At 38.9% G+C, this 23,121-nt stretch overlaps 1 protein-coding gene across 2 annotated transcripts in view; it reads right to left on the bottom strand.

Moving 5' to 3' along the window:
* The window catches only part of OSBPL10 (oxysterol binding protein like 10), a 138,024-nt gene that overhangs the window by 42,506 nt on the left and 72,397 nt on the right, over positions 1-23,121 (bottom strand). For both annotated transcript variants that reach the window (XM_075418958.1, XM_075418957.1), the window contains one exon: positions 5,340-5,550. In XM_075418958.1, coding sequence (XP_075275073.1) covers positions 5,340-5,550 — 211 coding nt within the window. The remainder of the gene's footprint in view (positions 1-5,339; positions 5,551-23,121) is intronic.

The raw sequence follows: 23,121 nt of genomic DNA, 5'->3' as shown, positions 1-23,121 counted from the left end.
CACAAATTACATCAAAGCATTCACAGCTACACAGTGACTTTACTATTTGCTTTAAGACTATGCAAAGCACTATACTAATTAAAACAAAACATCTGTTTCTGCAGTAAACTATGCAAAAATTAGAAAGGCTGTACCAAATACACAACTAGTAAAATCAGCCAGATCTCTTCTACCTGCATGGTGCTGGTTCTGTGGTTCCAGGAGTGAAAACCCAAGCCTGATTCCTCTGGAAGTTCAGCACATATGTACACACAAAACTAGAGTTTTTACAGAAAATACCCAAAAATTAGCTTCTTTCCTGCTTCCCCTCAACACTAATTTCCACTGCGACAAACACACATAAGACAAATCCACCAAGGCACAGGAGAACATTTCTATGTCAGAAAAGTACAGCATCCAGACACAATCTGCCCTCCCTATAGCAATGCTGTAGTTCACAAAACCCCATCTATTTCAGATGGCACAGCAGGCTGCATCCCACACAAATGCCCTCAGGAGAAACATGTTTCCCTTTCACAGGTGCACACAGTAGGAAGGAGGGAAATTCTCCCCGAAGAGAAGGTTTACAGGAGATTGTTCAGTTAACCAATGTTGATAATTTTCTTTTGGTTGTTCTGATTTTCTAGGTACCTGATGTACCTTCAGACTACTTTTTTTGCATGATAATTGATGCATGAAATATGCTTAACACTTAACCCAGTTCTCTAACAAAAATCTTTCCATTTTTAAGTCTTCTGGTCTTGGTTTATAGACTAAAAAAAAAAACACTTATGCTTTTTCCTGGCACAATTGTAAGCTAACATCCATCGATAAAACTCTTACAATATACTGTAACTATACTCTAATAAATATCCCCTTAACAATGCAACAGTAGGCCTCGAGGGAAGGCCAAGATTAGACCTGGATTCCTTCCTCTGCCAGGGATGGATGCAGCAGTTTTGTCTCTCCGCTGAATTCTACAGCAGGCTGAAGCAGCAGCAAGTGGCAGCTGCACATCTGCTTTTCAGATTAGAGAGAGAGCGTTGTATTTGCTAATGCTGTGCAGGGACTAGAAAATAACATGATCATCCAAAGAAAGAAGAACATACAAGGTATAACGTATTAACATTCAGACAGAACAGCAAATTGGTTTGGTTATTTTTGACAGAAGCAAGCCTAGCAATGACGCATTTAAGGGAGACCTGACTGACCATGCCAAATTTAGTAAATTATGAAAGTAACAAAGAATATGTTTTCCCCTGTCTTCTGTCTCACCCTTCCCGTCCACAAGCATTTGGCGGGTGGTGTTAGGCAAGAAAGAGGACTCCTCTGCTCATTTTTCTCTCCTTCTGCGATCTGCACTGCAGGAGAATCCCTAGCTGTCATCTGTCACCAAACTGAAAGCATCTAGACTTTGTCTTTCCTGTCCATTTATTTTCTCCAAAAAGGAGACAAAAGAGAATCTGCTAAAGCAAAGTTCAAGTACAACCCCTCCAACTCCAGAATCATTCTTTATCTGCTACCATAGGAGCCAAAATAAGCAGCATTTGCACATTCAGAAGAACTTCAGAAAATCCATAGTGAGGATGGGTTTGGGTTTTGTTTTAAAAAAATCCTCAGAAAAAAGAAATTCTATTTTATGCTTTGGAAAAGTGGACAAGTGAGAAACAGAAAAATATAGGAGGGAATTCCTATCAGGGAGATGCTTTATTCAGTAAACGAATGGCTAACGTGAAATGCAGACTAAAAGAACAGCTTTATCTGTGTAGGCTGCTACTATTACCCTGTCTGCATGCTAAATGAACTCAAGCTTGTCACAAGGCACTTAATGCTGATTAGCAAATACTTTACATGTACCTAAGTGGTGACATTCTTGATCAACAAGAAAATCCTCACCATTTTTCTTGCTCCTACAAAATGAGCAATATTCCCCTCATCCTCAATTCACACTACATGTAACCAACACCTTCAGCTAATAATATCCTTCTCCAGCATATTTTTCAATGAAAGAAAAAAAATTACAAATAACTTTAACTAGTGATCAATGCACATACCTTTAACAACAACAGCGAGAAATGAATTTGACATTATTTGACATTACTTTGACACAAAAGTAGAAACACAGGCAGGATTTTGCTTCACTGACCATTCTTGTTAATACACTTCCAAAATCAAGCACTAACAAAAAAGACAATCACAAAAACCCTTCCTTGAAGCTTTAGAGTGGAAATAAAACATGTATAGACTACCCTTCAAGACAAGATTGAAGACTTCAGTTTAATCTTCATGTCTGCTTGTGGGCTTGAGGTCTAAGACTGGCAACTCGTGAGAAACATGAAAATGAAGAGGAAAAATCATGTCATCCTTAAACTATTCCATGACAAAGGATGCCATAAAAATATTTAAAGTCAAGACCTATGTAAACCTAGATTCCAAATAAGATTTCACTAAACTGAATGCCAAGCTGTTTTCTTTCTACTCACATTACTGGAAAACAAAGCAATAACAATATTCACATCATAAGAGACATTTTTTCTGTTTAAAACAATAAAGGTCTGTAAATCTGTTTAAAATAGCTATCGTTTAATTGTAATCTCCCTGAGTGCATTCTGTAAGGACTAGGTCAGAAACTCTCAGCTACTTTTAAGTCCTTGCTTCAGAAGCAGTAAGATTGCAAGGCCTATGGTGCACAGAGAAGCCGTCAACAATCCTTGCGTAATCGGCCATAAACACTTCAAGGACACAACCAGAGCAAAGGTACAGAGAAAGCAGAGAAAGTAGACCCGTATCTACTTTTCAGACAGTTCTCTCTTTATGGCATAACAGTGACAGCTTTTGATGCTGAAGGAAGATAAAGTCAAGGGTAAGTTCAAATCACCAGAGCTAAGCCACTGATTATTTCTCACACTCCACACGAGCAGGATGGTGCTGATTTGCTGGACTAGACTGCTTTCATGAACTGTAGGCTAGAAGCAAGAAAGTTATCATATTCCCATCTTGTGTCTCTCTATAAAATTCTATGGATCGTCCCCACAATGCTCACTACCATCTTGGACACTGCACAGCAGGTAATGAGACAGCAGTGGAATGGAAATATTTGGCAATAAATTACGCAGGGCCATCAGCTCTCATGACACAGGCATTTGAGACTTCCTATCAGAGGAACATCTGGCTTTTACACTAACCAGAGTCATTTTCACCTGACAGTATCAACAGGTGACAGTAAAGGTCATCTTTTGGTTGTGCCTTCTGGTTATGAAATTAAAAAACTTCACCTCGAGGACACAGAATTGAAATTAAATATATCGTCTCAGAGTTTGCCAGGGGATTCCTTAAAGGCATTAGTCTGATTAGGTATGAGTTTCTGCAGCTTTGATGACTTTGAAACTCTACCGACGCAGCAGAAATGTTAAGTCTATCAAAGTACGCCCAGACAAGATTAAGTGTGTAGGAAAATCAGTAATCAAGACTTATAGGCCAGGTTCTTTCAGGCAACTATGTTGCATAACAAGGCCTGGAGAAAAAAAGGAAGAAGAAAAAAACAAACCTGTTTCACAGACTCTTTCAGTCAGGGAGAAGAGACTAAATATTTCAGCAGCTTTTAGTTCCTCTCTGTTGTTTTTTTTTTTTAATTACATACCGAAGAATAAGCACACGTACACACTGAAGAATTAACTGTTTGCATTCAGGTTCTCACAGATACACCAACGATGCTGGTGTGAACCACTGCTACAGAATTTTGATTCCTGAAAGGATTCTTGTACAAGTTTAAAGTCTCACGAGGACCAAACAAAAACATATATTGAATTTTATTAGGTACTTCACAGTTGTGGAGTTCCACTGTTATTCAAAAAATACAAGATTCTCTTTCAGCAATTACTAACGTTATGCTTGCTTTTCTCTGTTCTTGTGCGGAGATCCTCAAAAATCATTATCAAGCCTAAATACAGACAATGATTTAACAAAAGATTATTTGGACACAGATTCAAGGACATGTACAACTCAAGTCCCTCATCTCTGACAGTTCACTTAGATCACACAGACATGAAAAACAACCTACAAGGTCTTTGAAACTAGCATGTGACTTTTCTTTGAAGGATGCTTTCCATCTTTGTTCCAAACCATTTTTTTTTAAAGGAAATTATACTAAAGAATTCAATTAAATGCGCTTTACCATTACTATTTAGATACGTGCAAGGTTTTTTTGCATTTTCTACAAGAAAACCAGAATACATAAAATAAGGAAAATTTTTGTTCATTTATGTTCCTTTATGAAATACAGCAGAACCTGGGCGCGGGAAAGTCATGGTATACCAGAGTATAGGTATCAAAATTTTTACACTGTTTTTTCCAAGAACCCTTGTTACATCATTTGCCTACTGCTCAGCTGAGCCTCTCACATTTCTATTCTCTGCACAATACAAATTCTTCAGAGGGCTCCCTACCTAGCTGTCTTTGCAGCCCTGAGTACATATCCTTGCCTGTAGTAAACCTACAGTAAGTGGGGGGCGGGGGGGTTGAAGCACCTGAAAACATAAAAAGTCACCCCGTATACAGAGTTCTACTGCTGCTGCTCCTTTTATAGCAAGTCCTGCTCCTGCTCTTCAACTAGGCAGTGCAGTTCGTGTATGGAAAAAAAACTGATCACCCATTCAGAAAGGTCAAGGTCCAACTTCTGACATTATGGACAAAAATGCAGAACTGGATGAACTGAAAAAATTGAGCTATATGGGGACTGAGGGATTAATGCCTACAGAGCTCAATGCAGAACCATACTGTTAGACATTTTAAGCTCATAAAAATTTGCCACAGATTTTTTTTTTTAAAATAGCAGCATTGAGAACTCTTACCAGATTTAAAGAAAACCACAGACTGGAATAAATCTGCCTTAATAGCATTCTTCCATGTAGAAAAGTAGAAATACAATTTTCAGTACAGACTTGCATAACATTACATGTATTTTTATCAAACAAATCTGTATTGTGATTTCAATCTCAAAAAAAATGAAAAAGAAAAAAAAAAAAACCCCAACAAAACCACTGAGCAGGCTCTGCACTGTCATTAAGAATATAGGCTTATCTACCTGTTCTCCATGCCCCCCTTTTTTTGCCTCACTGTCTTCAGAACCTGGTTTCTCTGAGAACATGTAGGACAACCTCCCTTTCTCCTCCCTTTAATTTAAATAGATATCACATCTTTTATCAGGCAAAGAAAAGAATTATGATACTTGAGGCTGTAGAAGCTTACAAGCTGCTCACCCCAACTTGCCTCTCTGAGGAACGACTAATTTTGTCTGCTTCGGTATCACAATAAAAAAACCCAAGGCACATAAAATAATACCCCAAAGAACTTGTGCTCACCTGATGACAGCGTCCTGTTATGATGCTGGCCTACTTGATGCATGCTTTGCTGTAACAGAGTCAGGCATTCTCCAAGGCAGCTCAGGGTGGCAGCAGAGGTAGCTTTTAAAAGCAGCAAGTCCTGATCCAAGGCAGAAAGGGGCCCAGAACTTGGGAGAGCTTCAATGGCTTGTACAAGATTCTTCTGTTGTCCCTCAACTTGGCTCATGATCTGTAAAGGTCCAAAAACATCTGCTGTCATAGGAAGCATCACTATGTAGCTGTTAAATTCTTGTGGGTTGATATAGTGACTAAATACGAAGAACTACCACAAATGGATGTTAATGTTCTGATCCAAACATACCACAGACTTACCTACAAAAACGAAGGGCTTGAGACTACCAAAGGCCTGCAAAAATGTCAAGATGATGTTAGAGAAAATCATCTCTTAAAATAGTAGGTTCATAGTAGGTTTTATGGTGTGACTCATACTTTCTGAAAGTCTTCGTAAGGAAAAGTATTAAAATTCTACTTCCTTCTCCATTGTGAATTTAGGCTTAGATTTTCTTCTCTTTGTATGTTATCTAGACACCCAAGGAAGCTACACTGTCCCTCCTCCTCCTTTTCTGCATAAAATATCTAACCACAGTTTAATAATGGGTATTTTCCATTTCTCAGGCATGAGTAAGGAATTATTTTTACAAAATAAAGTAACTTGTAAGTTTACAGACACTAGCATAGGATGCAACTTAAGAGTATTTATTTATTATCAGATATGAATACCAGCTGTCAGGGAGTAAGTTAATCTGTTTCTAGATTTGGACCACCCAGATGAAGATGAAATGCATGCTTGTATAGCAGATAAAAACATTATTTGAGCAGGCTGTTCTTTAAATGAATTGGAAAGTTTCCAAAGTCCTTCCTAAAGCCAAAAGAAAAAGCAGATGTTTAAAATTTCTCTCTCCATTTTTACAGCCTGTAGGAAATTCTACATGCACTTGACAAGCATCTCGTCTTACACTTACCTTGCAAAAAACTTACTGCAAAAACTTACAGGTTCATACCTGAGGTATCCAAAGTTTTTTTAAAAAAAAAAAAAGTATCTGAAGACTTCGAAAGGAACAAATCTTCAAGCTCCATCTGTCCAAGCTACTACACTGTAAAAATGTATTACGAACTTTGAAAATATAATGAAGATAATAAAAAAGTAACAAAGTACGGTGTGCTTCCTGTAGCCTCCCTATGCTGTGTTACATAGACTGATTAAAAAAGTGTACGTTGAGTGCACTGAAAAGCAAGAAAGGAAACTGAACTCAAAGATGCGAAGAGCCATCCTTACATACAAGTTACAGTAGAATTAACTGAAAAGCTGTTGCTGCAAGGTTCATATGGAAATTTAGCTAAATGCCTTGCTGAAGGTTACATTAATGACATTTTCATTGTCAACTTTTAAAACAGAAGCCAAAGCTTCAGTAGAAGCCATAGTCGATATTAATTTCCTTTGACAGAAAACAAGATCAGTGAGAAGATGACACAGACCCCCATGATAAGCAGCTTTAGGGAACTGCTAGAACCCCAGGCAGTGCTCTCCTCTGAGCAGTCAGACACCGTGTAACTGAGCTCCACAGCACAGACAGAGGCTTGCTTCAAAGCTAAAACAAAAACAAGAACACCACAGACACACGCTCATGCAAATTTTCCTCCCCCAGGAAAAGAGCTCAGGGAGGCAAATTGAAAGAATGGCTAGGAGAAAAAAAGATCATCTTCTCCCTAGAAGTGGAGATCTGCTTCCCTCCTTTTCCCATCCTGAATAAGAGTGTGAAGTTGAAAACCTGACCTTCTCAGGAGGACAGCAGGAGAAGTGTTCTGTTTTCATTTCTAGGCGACCAGTTTTCCTACCTTCCTTAGTTTTTTCTTTTTGTTAGAAACAGCTTACATTTCCAAATATTTGCTTCCATAGGAAATAAAATCCAAAATGAAACTTTGAAAACATCAAATATTTCCATTTTCCCCTCCCCCTTAATAAAGGACAACTATATTCTTCTGCAGCTAAGACAAGAGCATAAGATAAACTGACCAGACAGTCAAAAATTAACTGAATGCTTGCAGTTATCACCTAGCCCAAAGCTTTATGGCTCTTATCAACTATCTTCTTCCCAGATTAGGAGAAATTTAAATAAAATCAGTTACTTATTCCCCTTTTATCCAAAATGAGGTATTGCTCTGAGTCTTACTATTCTCTAGCTGTCCTAAGATAGCTTTAAAGAAGCCTTTTTGAGTCATCCTTTGTGTGCTATCTAGTTTCACATTATACTTGTGATACCAGCAGCTATTCTACAGAGCTGATGCAGCCGAAGACACCACAAATGGCAACTTCTGTGTAGGATTCAAAGTATTAGAACCTGCTGAACATACACTGCTCAAGCACTGATTAAAAACCCACTTTGTTTAAAGGTGCTGAACGAACAGAACAAAAAGGAAGAACCTCCCCTATTTTAGGGAGTCACAGAACAACTCTCTGGCAAAAGGGGTAGGACATAACACATATTATTGAAATAATTGAACTTTTTTTACATGCTTGTGAATTTTTTTTTTTAAACAAGTCATTGAAAAAAGATTTTAAAAGAGTTGAAGTTTCATTGCTCTAAAAAGAGCAAACCAAAGAGGAGCTAATACAAAAAAATCACCATGCTAGACAAAGCGCATTGAACACATTAACCATTAACAGGACAGACACCAGGCCATTCAGCTACAGCATTATCCTCTATCTTCTTTGAGGGTCTGCTTTTTGCTATGTCAGGGACAGGGGAGGCAGAATGCTTGATTCATCAGCACTCTAAACCAATTTCAAATCGAATGAAAAACTTTGATTTTGAGAAAGTTAAATTGTAACTTTCTTTTTTCCAAAGCGAAATTACTTGCTTAATTTTGAATGACTTTTCTCTTACACAAGGTTATTTTAGTATCTTACAGCTCTCCATCCTCCCCACTTCCAAATGCAGGTAGCTCACAGCAGTAGTTTTCTACTTTTGACAACAGCAAAGACTATTTGCCCCCGTCTCCTCACCAAGTCTCAACCCACTTCTCTTTCCACCCTTCTTTCAGCTTTGGCACCCCCTCTTCACCTATAAATAGCTTCTCATAATATGGAAAAGAAACAGCCTATTTCCACAAGCGCACTCAAACTTCAGAAATACAACTCTATGCTAGATATAAAATCGAAAACCTAAAAGAACTATCAGGACTATCTGTATGAAAAGGAATTATATGCATGCATACATCTAACACTAGCAGGCTTGCAAAACGTTCACTAAGAGGAAGCCTCGGGCTAGGAAGAGACCAGCTCAAACACACGATTTGCTCCTTTCTCCATCTTCAGCCTGCAGCATGAGAACAAGGAGACCACATTATGTGTTCCCTATGTTCCTGAAGCTTGAAGGAGATTCACACCATCCAGCCTGCCAGAAATTCTCAGGTATTGTCTGTATTCTTGTGGTGGGTTGACCCTGGCTGGACACCAGGTGCCCATCAAAGGGGCTCTGTCACCCCCCTCCTCAGCTGGACAGAGGAGAAAAAATATAACAAAAGGCTCACCGACCAAGATAAGGAGAGGGAAAGGTCACTCATCAATAACCATCACGTACAAAACAGACTCAACTTGGGGAAATTAATTTATTACCACTCAGAGTATGGCAACGAGAAAATAAAAACACATCTCAAAACACCTTCCCCCCACCCCTCCCTTCTTCCCAGGCTCAGCTTCACTCCTGATTTGTCTACCTCCTCCTACTGAGTGGCGCAGGGGGACAGAGAATGGGGGTTGCGGTCAGTTCATTATACTTTGTCTCTGCCACTCCTTCCTCCTTGCTCTCTTCCCCTGTTGCAGCGTGGGTCCTTCCCACGGGGTGCAGTCCTTCAGGAACAGACTGCTCCAGCGTGGCTCCCCCACAGGGTCACAAGTCCTGCCAGCAAACCTGCTCCAGCGTGGGCTCCTCTCTCCACAAGGTCAGAAGACCTGCCAGTAGTCTGCTCCAGCACAGGCTCTCCACGGGGCCACAGCCTCCTTTGGGCACATCCACCTGCTCCGGCGTGAGGTCCTCCACAGGCTGCAGGTGGATCTCTGCTCCACCGTGGACCTCCATGGGCTGCAAGGGGACAGCCTGCCTCACCAGGGTCTTCTCCACGGGCTGCAGGGGAATCTCTGCTCTGGTGCCTGGAGCACCTCCTCTCCCTCCTTCTTCACTGACCTTTGTTGTTTCTCTCATGTATTCTCACTCCTCTCCTCCAGCTGCTGTGGTGTAGCAGTTTTTTCCCCATCTTAAATACATTATCACAGAGGTGCTACCACCGCCACTGATTTGCTCAGCCTTGGCCAGTGGCGGGTCCATCATGGAACCACCAGGCATTGCCTCTGCCAGACACAGGAGAAGCTTCCAGCACCTTCTCACTGAAGCCACTCCTGTAGCTCCCCCTGCTACCAAAACCTTGCCATACAAACCCAGTACAATTCTTCTGAATAACACTCCCCTCAAAGAAACCTGCTACCCAATGACACCATCGCAGAAGACTGACTGCAACGGGAATCATCTCTGATGTTTTCCTCAGTGAGTCACCTGACCTCTATCACTTGCTCCAAAACAGCCAATTCACAGCTGCTGTTGCTGCCTGCTTCCTCCTCTCCCTGGCTAATCTTAAAATACTGTGTGACTGCTTTCCCTACTTACTCCAGCCAACGCAACTGCTAACTACTCCTTCACAGCTGGAATTGCACCTCCTGGATCTTCCTTTGCGAACAGACTGCCCGCCATGATGTATGGAACCAAATGGTTATGTGACAAAATCACAAACAAATGTGTAATTAGAAATCACTCTATTCTCATGGGCACCCCCACAGCATGTGAAAGATAGGCAGAAAAAGCTATGAGATACCCTAGGATTGCCAAGAAATGTATTTCAGACATAATAACAAGAAAGAGCATTATTTCATACCATAAATAAGCTAAAATTAGCTGCTAAAACTTAATTTAAGACATAATAATGAAAAATCGATGTGCTATTTTCTGTGTTAAAAAATTCAATACAGTAATTCAATACTTTGTTAAAATACTAGATGATATATTAATCTTTCCCATGCAGAGAAATCATCTTACAAAAGCTGGATGTCATTTTTGATTTAAGGTTTCAATTTGTTTCTGAAACTAGAGCAGAGAGATTCCCAATTATTAAGTATAGTAATAAGCTCTCTTTTAAAGATTCTTCCTCTCATCCTAAAAAAAAGATAAACAGAAACTTCAAAGGAAGAAAACTGAACAGCCACACCTAAATGGAAGAGCATATGACTGCTTTTGACATGATTTTATTTACAATGGAAATACTCTTGTTCTCCAGAATCCAGGAGTAACAGGCCAAAGCCTGTTTATCCAGCCCAAACGGGCATTATGATAATCAGAACATCCTTCTTTCTAGAATTACGGATCCTACAGGATTTCACCCAACTAAGACAGCGCATCACAACAACCTAAAGCAAAAACTAGCTTTAAGCCACCTATAAAACTACCTGATCCACAGCTGTCTCAGGGGCATCTCCCAGGACACAGTGATTTCAAGCTCCCTGAAGCAAACGAAGAATGACATCAGCCATATTACATCAAAGAGCAAGCAAACACTCTCCCTTCGTCATACCAGCCACATGGAACTGGCCAAGAAAGTAAGCAGTGTCACCAATCCTGTCCTTCTATATAACGATTTAAATACTTCCTGTCCTTCTATGTATCAATTTAAATATTTCACCTCTTCCTGCCCTTCTTTTGGAGTATAAAATCAGGAAGATTCTTCAGACTTCCCCAACCACATTCCAATATACACATGAGCAATTCAGATTTTAACATATGACATTTTCCCTTTTTGGTATTGACCTTCACATATACCGAATCCTTTTATAGTAGGTATTAAGATACAGCTACAGATGTGTATGAAAAAATCCAGAGTGCTCCAGAGAAAAAGGCAAATATTCTTTTAGCGCTGAGAACCCACAGAAGTTCTGTATCATCAAGCTCCTCTGTGATGTACTAGTAATCATTCATCAAGAAGACATTTGGCTCTATCAGTTAATAATTCTTTTTCTTTACTGTAGTATTCTCTGTGCACCACCACTAGTAGCAAATTGTCTGCCTACTTATCTCTAGACAATTACTCTCAAAAATTTAATATAGTGATTTTTATTTTTAAGTCCTTTCCATTACTGACTGCATGCAAGTTGAAAACAGTAAAAACATCAGAAAATAAACAACACTGCTTATATGAAAAACAGAGCATCTGTAAAAATAAACAATTGTGTGGCAAAAGCTTTAGACACTTAAATAGTAACAGAAATGCAACACGGATCACTTTCTTACCAACACTAAGTCAAGCTGCCCTTGGGAGAAGTTTACTGCCTTCAAAGGCTGGGAAACAGACAGTTTGCTGCTTCACTTTTTTGTGTTATGTGGGGTTTTTTTTGGTTTTTGTTTTTTGGTTTTTTTGGTTCAGTGGTTGGTTTGTTTGGATGGTTTTTTAATAAATAGTTATATGAAAACACTGTATCTCTATCACACACACATACACACTTTCTGGAAATATTAGTTCCTTGCTTTTAGACAATAGTACCAAAAGAAAAACATTTCAGAAGACGTTGGGAAAGGACACGAGGAGAGAGCAGCTTTTCAAACCACCCTGTTACAAGTTGTAAGTGACATGAGTCAGGATCTTGGTTCTCATTGTTAAACAAGCATATACCACAGGGAGGTGTTTTTTTCTTTTCTTTAATATAAAACACTGCTTTTCTTAAAAGCAAAAGCAGATGAGTGACAGAAGAGAAGAAAGTCCACACACAAAAAATGAAAACCTTCGAAGTCATTGTAAACCCAATACATTGGGTTGCCATGTAAACCTAACATAGTCATCAATTCTGACCTTGAGCAAGGACTCCTCCTGCAATCTTGACCTGTATTTCATCAACAGTACCACAAACTGTCATACCATAAAAATTAAAACAGATGACTAACGTATGTAGAAGTATAATACGTATACACATGTACCAAGTATATATCAAAATGTCTGATATTGATACCTGTAACTCCAATGTCACTAAAGTGATCACACCAGTCATTACTTTGACACATTAGCTAGCAATTCGGCTCAAGTTCACAATTCCCAGCAGTTTTTCCACTTTCAACTACTTATTCTGAAAAACAAAAGAGCATAAACACACATGCAGAAAGACTACTGCAAGTACTGTCAATCACCAGCTCAAAAGGCATACGTCTCCAATTGAGAAGTCTGTCCAATTAAGGTAACTTACACAACTGCAGTAACAATGTGGGGTTTTCCAATTTAATGTATTTTTGTTTTGAGTTAGGCATTTATACCTAACCACTGCAGAGCAAAAGAACTTCTGCCTTGGCTTAACTTCTGAGAAGTGTTCTCAAACTACTCAAGGTCACTTGCTGTATGCATCTTACTACTTGACAAGAGAAATTTTCTGACAAGGATTTATAGGCTTCTGTCTTCAGTAAAATCATGTCCATAGATTTTTTTCATGGGATTCCATCAACGGCATGCAAGCTAGGAAGACAAAAATCACAGCTTAATATATAACTAAAGTGGAAGAGTTATACACAGAAGCTGCTGCTAGAAGTACTGCAATATTTAACACATATGTCTTATAAAGAGTACTTTGCTTTTCAGTTTTAAAAGCTTCTCGTGTAGACACACGTAAAAGACCAGATGACCACAAACAAGCTTAAGTTCCACAAGTAACATATCTATACACTTTGCTTACAATCAAACCTGAGCTTTTGACCAAAAAGGACCTCCTTGAGCTGCAAACAGAAGGGAATTGTATCCATAAAGTTTCAATCTGGAGGAAGACCCACAGTAGCCTCTATAAACATTACTATGCTAATAAGAAAAAATATTTTAAGAAAGGATCCTAGAACACCAAGTGAGATATTCTAAAAGCATCTTAGAAAGACGGAACCAGATAATGACATCCATATCAATTGTCCTTTCTTGATTACTGCTTCCCTCCCATTACACGGAATAATCACGTAATTCTCCATTATTGACACCTCAGGGCAGCAGCCAGCTTGACCTCAATTATTTTAAAGAAGCAAACAATGAACAGTAAAATTGGAATGACTTGTTATATAATAGTTATTAAGGCTCAGACACATACATCCTTACCAATGCAGGTTCAAAGGAGCAAGTTAATTTTCACTTGGTATGCAATTTGCAGACAGACACACAAAAAGTGACAGAACAAACAGAAATCTACCTCTGACAGACAGGATGACAGCTAATCACCAGGGTACATTTCTTTTTCTTTTCAGTCCTTGCCTCTGCTTTCACAATTCAACTTCTTCCCTCAGAGGAGAATGAAAACAAGCTCCCCCCGCCTGCTTGTTCCTGCTTGTGTCCCACCACCTTGTTCTCTCTTCCCTAACCAGGAATCCACATAGTATCTGCTAAGGGAATAACTGAAAAGCGAGTTGCTACATATCTTCATTGTCTCAGCTAACAAAACGTTATTTCCTTTGGGATTTTATTTTGGCTTTTTTTTTTTGTTCAGCCTTCTCATCATGCACTACGCAAGGTGGTTCCTTGTGAGGAAAACCTTACAGAACAGGGAGCAAATGCCATTAGGACTCATTCTAAAAGCCAATTCTAAAACAATCAGGAGAAAACAAGGTATGGAGGCAGCAGTCTGGCTCGTGTCCTGTTCTGAGCCACTCTTTCCAATCTGCTCCTTCCATTGACACCACTGCTGTTCCACTGGTCACCATCAGCAACTCCAGGGACCTCAGAACAGGATTTACACTCCAGGGAGCAGCTGTTACTTACCGACTCCTGTGACACATTTTTTAAAGGGGCTAGTTAACTTCTTCATAAACCAGACATGCTCCTGTGTTCCATTCTTTACACATTCAATTCCTATTTTATATCTTTAAATTCTGTAACTTGGACACTTGCTGCATATCCTTGCAACGTAACAGCATTCTGTTTTGTGAAGACAACATTCATTGACCAGTTCAAAGGACTACAGACTGCCTACTCATTGGTCCACTACCCAGTAGCCTATTAGTCACACCTCCAAGCTCCCTTGCTGTTAGTTGCATAGCTACAATAATCAGACTTTGTATTTTTGTAGGTCTGCGTACTATTGCTTTAGCCCATGAGGTTGTTCGATTTCGGGGAGGAAAAAGGGGGGAAGGATCTTTTTTGTTAATGGGTCTGGAAGCCTTACATGTTCCTTCCAGTACCAGAGGAGGAAAAGTAAGCTACCTTCCCAAGAAATCCTCAGTCATACAGGAGGAAGCTCGTCCTTTCCTTCAATGCTTTAAAACAGGCAGGAGCTCAGCAAGAAAAGGAGCTGACCTAACTACCTGCTTTACAAAAGCACGTCTCTGTTCAGAAGAGCAAAAAACAGGATATGCTTAACAGATCTGTCTTCAAATACCAAAGAGCATATGACATCTGTAATTGTCAGCGTTCTCTGGGACTTTATGCAGACAGTTTATCTGGATGCAAAACACTCTCAAGGACAACCTGACTGTCCACTGTGAGTTTCTACGCAACTCCACTTCTTACATCAGGCAAATACAGAGACAGGAGAGAGAGGCTCACAGCCCTTGCAACACGTATGCTAGTTAGTAGAGAGGATCTAACAGTTCTGGCAGGACCCCTGAGAATGTCTCCAGAAATCTCAACAGAACTGCACACCCACCTCAGGCCAAAACAAATCAGGTGCTTCCCTTTGCTACCTCAGGCAGACTCCTTACCACACTTCTTCATGACCACAACTCCAGATTTCAGGTTAAAGGCATGCTTTCTGTATTAAATCTGTCTTTCTCCTCACCTGAGAAATGAGTTAGTGAATAACAGAAAGGAAACGGGGCGGGGGGGGGGGGGGGGGCGGGATTAGAGAAAAGACCTTGTGACCATGGAGATGGACTAGGACCGAAGGACAAAAAGTTCAGATCTTGCCAAAGAGTATTTTAGCAGGCAGACAATCTTGGATTTTCTAAACTAGAGAATGCTTTTAATCTTAATCAATACCCTGAAATATTCACCTTCCCTTGAATGGCTTGATATTTTATGGCTGGGGGGAAAAAAAAAAAAGGGCAAAAAAAAGCGCAAGCTTTTCCTGTTTTCCTGTCATCCTCCCAAAATTTGCTAGTTATTCTGAGAATCCCATCTTGCTGATTAAGATCTGAAAAGGAGAACACTTCTCCCTTCCAAACCAACATAAACTTCAGGTTCTTTTCCCTGTACAAGAGGAAGATTTACAAAGTACTAGAACAGTGTGGAAAAATAAAATTCCTCTGATAGTGTCAGCTATCTTAAGAGTGCTTCATGGAGCAACTCCACAGGTCTTCAGATGAAAAGTTAAAGCTTTTTGGTTAAGAGCTGGCTGCCATAATAAATACTCAAGTGGAAGAGTATGATTCAGGCAAACTGCATCAATGGGCACTACTTTTCCCCACAAATCAGAGTGAGGGGGCTATACACTTTCTGCAAAATAGTCAGTGGCAGTCTAGCACTGGTCATTTTGCCACCAGAGGTAGATGTCCGGGGATCAGGGTCTACTGCAGGAGACATGACAGACTGCCTTTTTTGCCTGTTGCGTTAGAGCTCCCTGTGGATACTCCACACATGTGTAGGCAATGCATGACATTTGCTACCAGTACAAGCTTTGTACCAAAACACAATTAGTAAGTGCTAGGTTCCCCACCCATGAGCTCTTTTCTTAAGCATTTGCTAACCTAACTGCTATATCAACCGTATTCTACTACCAGTCACCTACAGAAACTTGCCATTTACTATCAAAGATGACTCAAGGGGAGTACAGTGTTGGGATCTTCAGGCAACACCACAGAGCAGAGAAAAAGCAGACAGTGGCTGCCAAAGTTGTTTCCCCCACCCCAAGTTGCTTCCAGTGATCCAGAACCAAAACTTAAGAGAAGCAAAATGAAGGAGCTTGTAAGTTCAAGTAAATCTTGGATGGCAACTGGCTGCCATCCAGCCAAGCAGAAAGCACACTGTTGTATTTCAAAGCACAGAATGCAGCACTGAGTACACAGCTTATAAAAATCATCTTGCAGGGAATTCTTCTTACACAATTTTACTATAAGAATTACCTCAAAATCTGCAAGGAAAGTCATTAGTTTTAGCGATTAAACGTTGCTCATAAGAAGATGTTATTCTATGGGCTCTTCTCAGCAGCAGTTTTTCTTACACATTTCAGAAGGATCGCTTTGGTGAAGTTAATAGCTATAGCACAGAGCTGGAAAGCATATTTTGATTATCAGCAGTTAAGACATGTTTGTGAATTTTAAGCATTCAAAAGAGCACCTAAAAGGTTGCTGCTAGTCATTAAGTCAGCATCAGCAATCACAGGAAAATTCTATTAGTGTACCACACTATAGCATACTATTAATGAAACCTGGTTTTTGTACTTTGAGTGAAATCAGTCTTCAGAAAAGACAAGACCACGTTGCACTGGAACACAAATTACACATTTCAACATACGCAGCTTCAAGGATGAGGAGGTTTCTGTCAGAATACACGTTGCTAGAAAATGAAACTTCTTTTATTTTTAAATTATTCTATTCCACCTGGGAATATATAAACACACATATATCCATTCAGAGTAGTCCAATATCACATATAGTACTTATCCAAATTTCTGATGGACACTTCCAGTGCTTCTTCCCTCTCCCAACAATGCTTACACTTCCTTTCACCCCCCTCCCGCTTAGCCACCTAGCTTGTAGTTTCCAAGCGTAAACTAAAATTTTATTTCTGTCATTTAAACAACTCTTAGGTGTGCAGTATACACTGGAATGACCTTCAGTTTTAATCAAAGTAGATATTACTTCCCTATCTTACAGTCTATTCACCTCATGTTTTCTCAAAACCAAGTGAACTGTCACTATCAAGACTATCCAATCTTGCCATTCCTGAGCCTTGAACAAAGCCTACCGCTATGACTTGTCACTAAGCATTCCAAATCCATCCCTTTGACTTCTCCCCATTTCCCAAAGCTGACTATCAACTGGTTTAAGTTGACATCGTTAACTTCACATCACTGAAGTGATTCAACATATACTAGCATGATTCTGAGTAGCCAATTTATGACATACTGTCATAAGGATAAATTGCATTTACGTAGCAACTTTTCCACAAATTCATGTGTTTTCTGTCTGCCAGCCTAGACCTACAAATAAAACTGCAATTGGATAACTGGGGATCTCTGTGAGAAAAACGGCAAGCAGTCATCCCAGAACACAGCAGATATCACAGGAAGAACATGCTAAGCAGTATGTGCAAGAACATCAGACTGTGTTTCCTACGCCAGAGACAAATACATGAACCATAATAAAAATTAAAAATAATTAATCAATTACAGGTATACATCTGGTACCTATAATACAAAGCTACTTAAAAGTATATGTCAAATTCAGGCAGATATAGCTCAGTTTAGCTTGTTGGATGAAATGTTGCTAGCCATCATGTTATTAGCAATGTTTCAAAAGTATATTGTCAGAAATCAGAATTTTAACCAAGCAGCAAGTAAACAGCTGTTTCAAAGCATCTGTGTAACACACACAAAGTTTCTAAAGCATTCAAAACCCGCAAGCCAAACATTAGAGATGGAGATCCCAAAAAAACATGCAGCAAAAGATGCTGGAGATGAGGTCTTCGTTAAATAACTGATGAGAGCTATGGTATTTATTCTTCTGATTTGTTGTAAAATCGAAATCTTTCCTGTATTTCTTAGTGTAGCATGCAGTACTTTGTGTGTTACACAAAGCTGAAGATTATAGGAAGTCCCTCAATAAACATGCATAATAATGCAAACTGAATGGTATGCTTAAAATATATGAACCATTTCTATGGTTACTTTCTCCTGGAAGCCATTTACGTAAGTTCCTTCTACACTTAATATTCTCAACTTGGCTAGCCACCTAATATTACATTGTCGTCTATTACCACTGAGAATATTCAAAAATAAATTCTACTTAATTTAATAAAAATAGCATTTAAGTGTGGGTTAACAAATTAGCCCACGTATCTTGGAAGCAGTAATTTGCATTATAAACAGAGTTGCAGAAGGTAAGTGCACCTTGTCTCGTTCAGGATTTGCTGAGAAGATCACAGCCAGCCACCCAGAAACCCACAGTGAAAGCACGGCCACTAAACAAGCAGCCAGGAGATGCGATATCCTAAACTGAGAAAAGATTTACTGAAGTATGTTTTCTTCAAAGTTTCATTTTCAAACTGACAACTCCAAATTGAAACTACTGCAGTATTTGTGCTTTAACTGTGAAAGAAAACAGCCTTGTAGCTTTCCAAAAATACAGGTAAATGTATGATACGCTATGCTGTTTTATATATACATAGAATAGTTGAGTTCTGTTTTACGTACAAAATTAAGTGACAGTTTTGAAGGCACACAAAAGCTGGAGACTGAATTCGCTTCAAATCTGACTTCTCTCAAGCTCCTTTGGGAACATATCATTTACTAAATTTTAATTAAATATTTTAATAACTGTAAAGAGTAATCTTAGCTTCTCTGCGAAGCAAATGAATGCTGCAGCACTCTCTGAATGTAGCTATCATACGAACTATATTATCCCCAATTTATAAATTGCCTTTTATTAAATGACTGAAAATTATAGTCTTTGCACATGCTCAATTATTACTAAACTACAAGCTGAAAAAAAAGTTTAATGAAAAGAAGCCATGTTTGCCTCATTTATATTTTTCAGATGGGGCAAGGGGAATCAGGAATAATGAATCGGGTTCACTCTTGACGTAACCCGCATGGACAAACAGCATAATTTTAGTAGAACATTTGCTCTACGATTCCCATAGCAACCTTAATCCTCCCTGCCTGGGTATCTGGAATCCAGGATGACTCAACCTTTGCACGAATACACAGTCAAATGCACAGAACAAGGTGTAGTTTAGGAAGGTGTAACTTACATGCACTCTTAGTGACCTCAAAGATATTGTAAAGGCAAGGTAAAGATTCAATGAACACAAGAGAATTCAACTCATGTTTATGTGATTCAATAACTATTGGTTTACAGTATTAGAATAGTTTACATTTCCTCATCCCCTAAGAGAGACGGTTAATGCTACTTACCAAATAATTTTTCTAAACACATCCACATTTACTACTTTGGAAGGTATTAGACTGACACTCCCAGAGATTTAAGCATCCCATTTATCCCCTGAGGAGATATGTTTTTATTGATCTCTGCAGTACTAACTTAAGATAGAATAAACAGATGTAGGAGATAAGACTTTTGTAGACAAGCCAAATAGCCTCCAAAGAAACTGTCACAGCAGATGCCAAATATTTTCATCTGTTCTATATGCTCTCAATTTGCTTTTTGTCTATAAGGATGTGCATCACAGCCAATCACGCTAACATTGCTGAATAGCCAGAAGAACATTTCTGCCTGCTTGCACTGGTATTTTCATACTGTACTAGGAATACATATTTCTAGAACTGGGTCCAATACTAACTCAGAAGAAAGTGCAATGATAACTTCTCCAGCCACCCTTTTCAGCCTTCCTGCTAGGTTTGAAACTGGTTTATACTGCTACAGGTTTAATGCCTCTAAACAAATTATAATGGCTCCTGTTAAAACACAGACGGAAACAACCCTTTTTTCAGTATTAGCCAGCTCAGCTGCAACTAAGCTATTAAACTTACCTGTAACACAAACTTGTATTGCAATACTTCTCAATTCAAGAAGTGTTTCTAAGCATGGTTCAACAGTAGTAGCTGTAGTATAAATTACACGAGTATGTTCTATGGCATATAAATATCAACAGCTGAATCAAAACTTAAGGCCTCATTCACTCTCTACTGACTTCAGGAGACACAGAACTGACCCAAAGGTTTTCTGCTGTCTTTTCTTCACTACCACTAGCCAAGAAGAAATTGTTACTTTCCAAGAAGCAGCTATGGTTTTGGTTTGGGTTTTCTGCAAGCACTTTTTCATTACCTGTTAGAGTGGAGACATTAGTCCCTGTTTTCACAGCCTGCTAATTAAAATGAAAAATTTGTGACAATGAGTTTGCAGACAAATGAAAGTGTAACACACACAAAGTACAGATGTAGTGATATTAAGATGTAACCTATTAAGTAACATACCTAATTTTCTGACCAGCACCCATCCATAGTTAAAGACTCCCTATTTTGTATATGATATGATGCATTTGATTAGAGACAATCAAAAGGATGACCCTTTAATTTATTATGTATAGGGGGTGTGGGAGGAAGATACTTTAAATACAAGCCCAGGAAAAACTGGAGATCTATACCTAACAGAGGTTGTTCCTCTGTGTTCTTTCCCTTCTCTTTCCAAAACTGCCGTTCACTGTACCACCGTATCATTTGTCCAAATGAACAGAAAAACGGGATACTTAGATTTCAAAAGTGAAATGCTACAACACTTTCTGCAGTATCTATAAACTACCAAGATGAAACTCCCTGGCCAATCCAACCGAGAAATCTATAGAGTGTATTTACTATACCAGTTTTGAAGTGCAGGAAGACTCCAGTTAACAGAATCAGCCACAAAGTGCCAAAAAGAAAACACCAGAAAGCTACCTTTTATACTAAAACATGTCTGGAAGGAAAAATGGACATGATTTCAGGTACCTAGTTTTAAACCTATCTAGCAAAGGCACAGCAGCACAGACTCCAGCAGTGCTACTGCAGCTACAAGTCCATGGTTATCGGGCCTCTGATAAAGCACCTACGTTACTAGGCCAGAAAGACTGAATTTAGCATAGTTTAGCAGTCCATCCTACTTCCACTCCTTTTAGTTAGGTGAACACAATGAGACAATTTTCATCTTCTAAAAGCAAATATTTGATTTATTAGCCATGCAGTCCTGAAGGTCATCTTTGTCACAAAGCTAGCTCTCATCCTCCCACACTCCAAAATCAAGACGAGAACTGTCAGTGAAAGCAATAGATCTACTATATAGCACTTCTCCCTACTTACACAGAAGTTTATCAAACTAATCAAAATCATATGCATACTTTCAAAAAACGCTTCAATAATTAGTAGACCTTTTTAAAATGTTCTTTGTGCATACTTCACACCGTTTATGTATGATGTCCTGTTCAAGAATCTGAATTTTTTACATGCGTCCTTATCACACAACCTCACATAACCTCAATGCTATGCCAAACATCACAAGCTACAGCACTCTTCTTGCTAGAACTGACAATAACTGACAATAGCTTGATCTTATTCATTGACCTTTTTATGTACCTACTTTCAGAGAAACAAAACAAGGATAAAAAAATATAAATAAAAAGCAAAACATTCCATAAATCAGTGTGGATTGGACTATTAACATCAAGTTAATATAAGCAAAAATCAGATTTAAGAGAACAGTAACCTGAAACAAAAAAAAAAAACCACCCAACATTATGATGAAAAGTAATGCCCCTGAGCTGCTTTTCAATTCAATGCTATACAAAAGTAGCTTGAGTATTAAAAGTAAAGTTTTTATAGCAATCAAAAGCTCCACATTCATGCTCAATTTTAACTTACTACATTTTGAAAAAAGGCAGAGTTCCAATTTCACAACAGAAACACTTATTACATGTGTCATTTTGGAGACCTACGCAGTTGCTTTTACTACCTTCAAAGAATTTTGCATGTCAGTTTGGTGCTGAATGGACCTCTTTGCTATAACCTGCTTTACACCTTTTACAAAAGGAAAAAAGGGGAAAAAGAACAACCAAATATTACCAAATATCACTGCATCATGTCAAATATAGGACAAATTTTGTCCTATTTGCAACATGGAGAAAGCAACTGTTTCCAAATAACATGGCCAAATCAAGAAAAACTGATCCAGAACTGAGTAGCAATATCAAGTTCAGCACTTCCCAAGGACATTGCCCAAGTCAGTGAAGACATGTCCCAGCTGAAGGATTGCAGCATTCCAGTTTTTCACAGATCTCATATATAATACTGTAGTATTACCCTAACTTTAAGATTTTATTAAAAAGTACATGCTTCTTCTCATTTTCCAGAAGCGTATCAACTCCTTCCATTGATTCAACCATTGTATTTTACAAGACATAAAATTAGTCAATGAGGTCCTATTTATAGTACAATTTTAAAAAGTTTATTTGCATGTCAAAGCTTAAATGACTTCATTCTATAAGGGGAACACTAACACAGATTTACAATCCTTTTGCATTCTCTTCCCTTCATCCAAATCATACCAAACAACTTCAAAACAGCAAAGATTTGGCTGTTGAGGAGGGGATTAACTCTCTCTTGTTGTACTTTTAGTTCCTATTCCTCCTCGCTTCAGATTAAAAAAAGAGGACTAGAACGGATTTAAGTGCACTTTTGTGAAGGCCTCTGGACCCATCTCTTCCTTCATAAATTTAACAAGGGAGGGTAGATCTAACAGTCACCATTGACTCATTTAGGGAGTATTCTTGCTCCCTGTAAAAACAGGCAGCATATATCCAAGTCTATTGCATTCACTCTGGAAAAGGGGGGAGAAGCAAATGCCCAGAGCTTGCCATTGAAATGAAATCTGTCTGCTTCCTTAATGTGGAAAAACAGACTTATCCTTTCACAGGATGGAAACAAGATCAGTCAAGCAGCCACTTTTTACATGAGACTGGGAAAGAGGGCAGAAGGACTGATTTTTCCACTGATACACTCTTCTTTATGACGCAGCACACAAAAAAAAAAATCCAATAC

This window comes from Opisthocomus hoazin, chromosome 4 (assembly GCF_030867145.1).
Source record: "Opisthocomus hoazin isolate bOpiHoa1 chromosome 4, bOpiHoa1.hap1, whole genome shotgun sequence".
NCBI classification, from domain to species: domain Eukaryota; kingdom Metazoa; phylum Chordata; class Aves; order Opisthocomiformes; family Opisthocomidae; genus Opisthocomus; species Opisthocomus hoazin.
The sequence above is the reverse complement of the archived record's forward strand: the minus strand, read 5'-3'. Positions and strand labels throughout refer to the sequence as shown.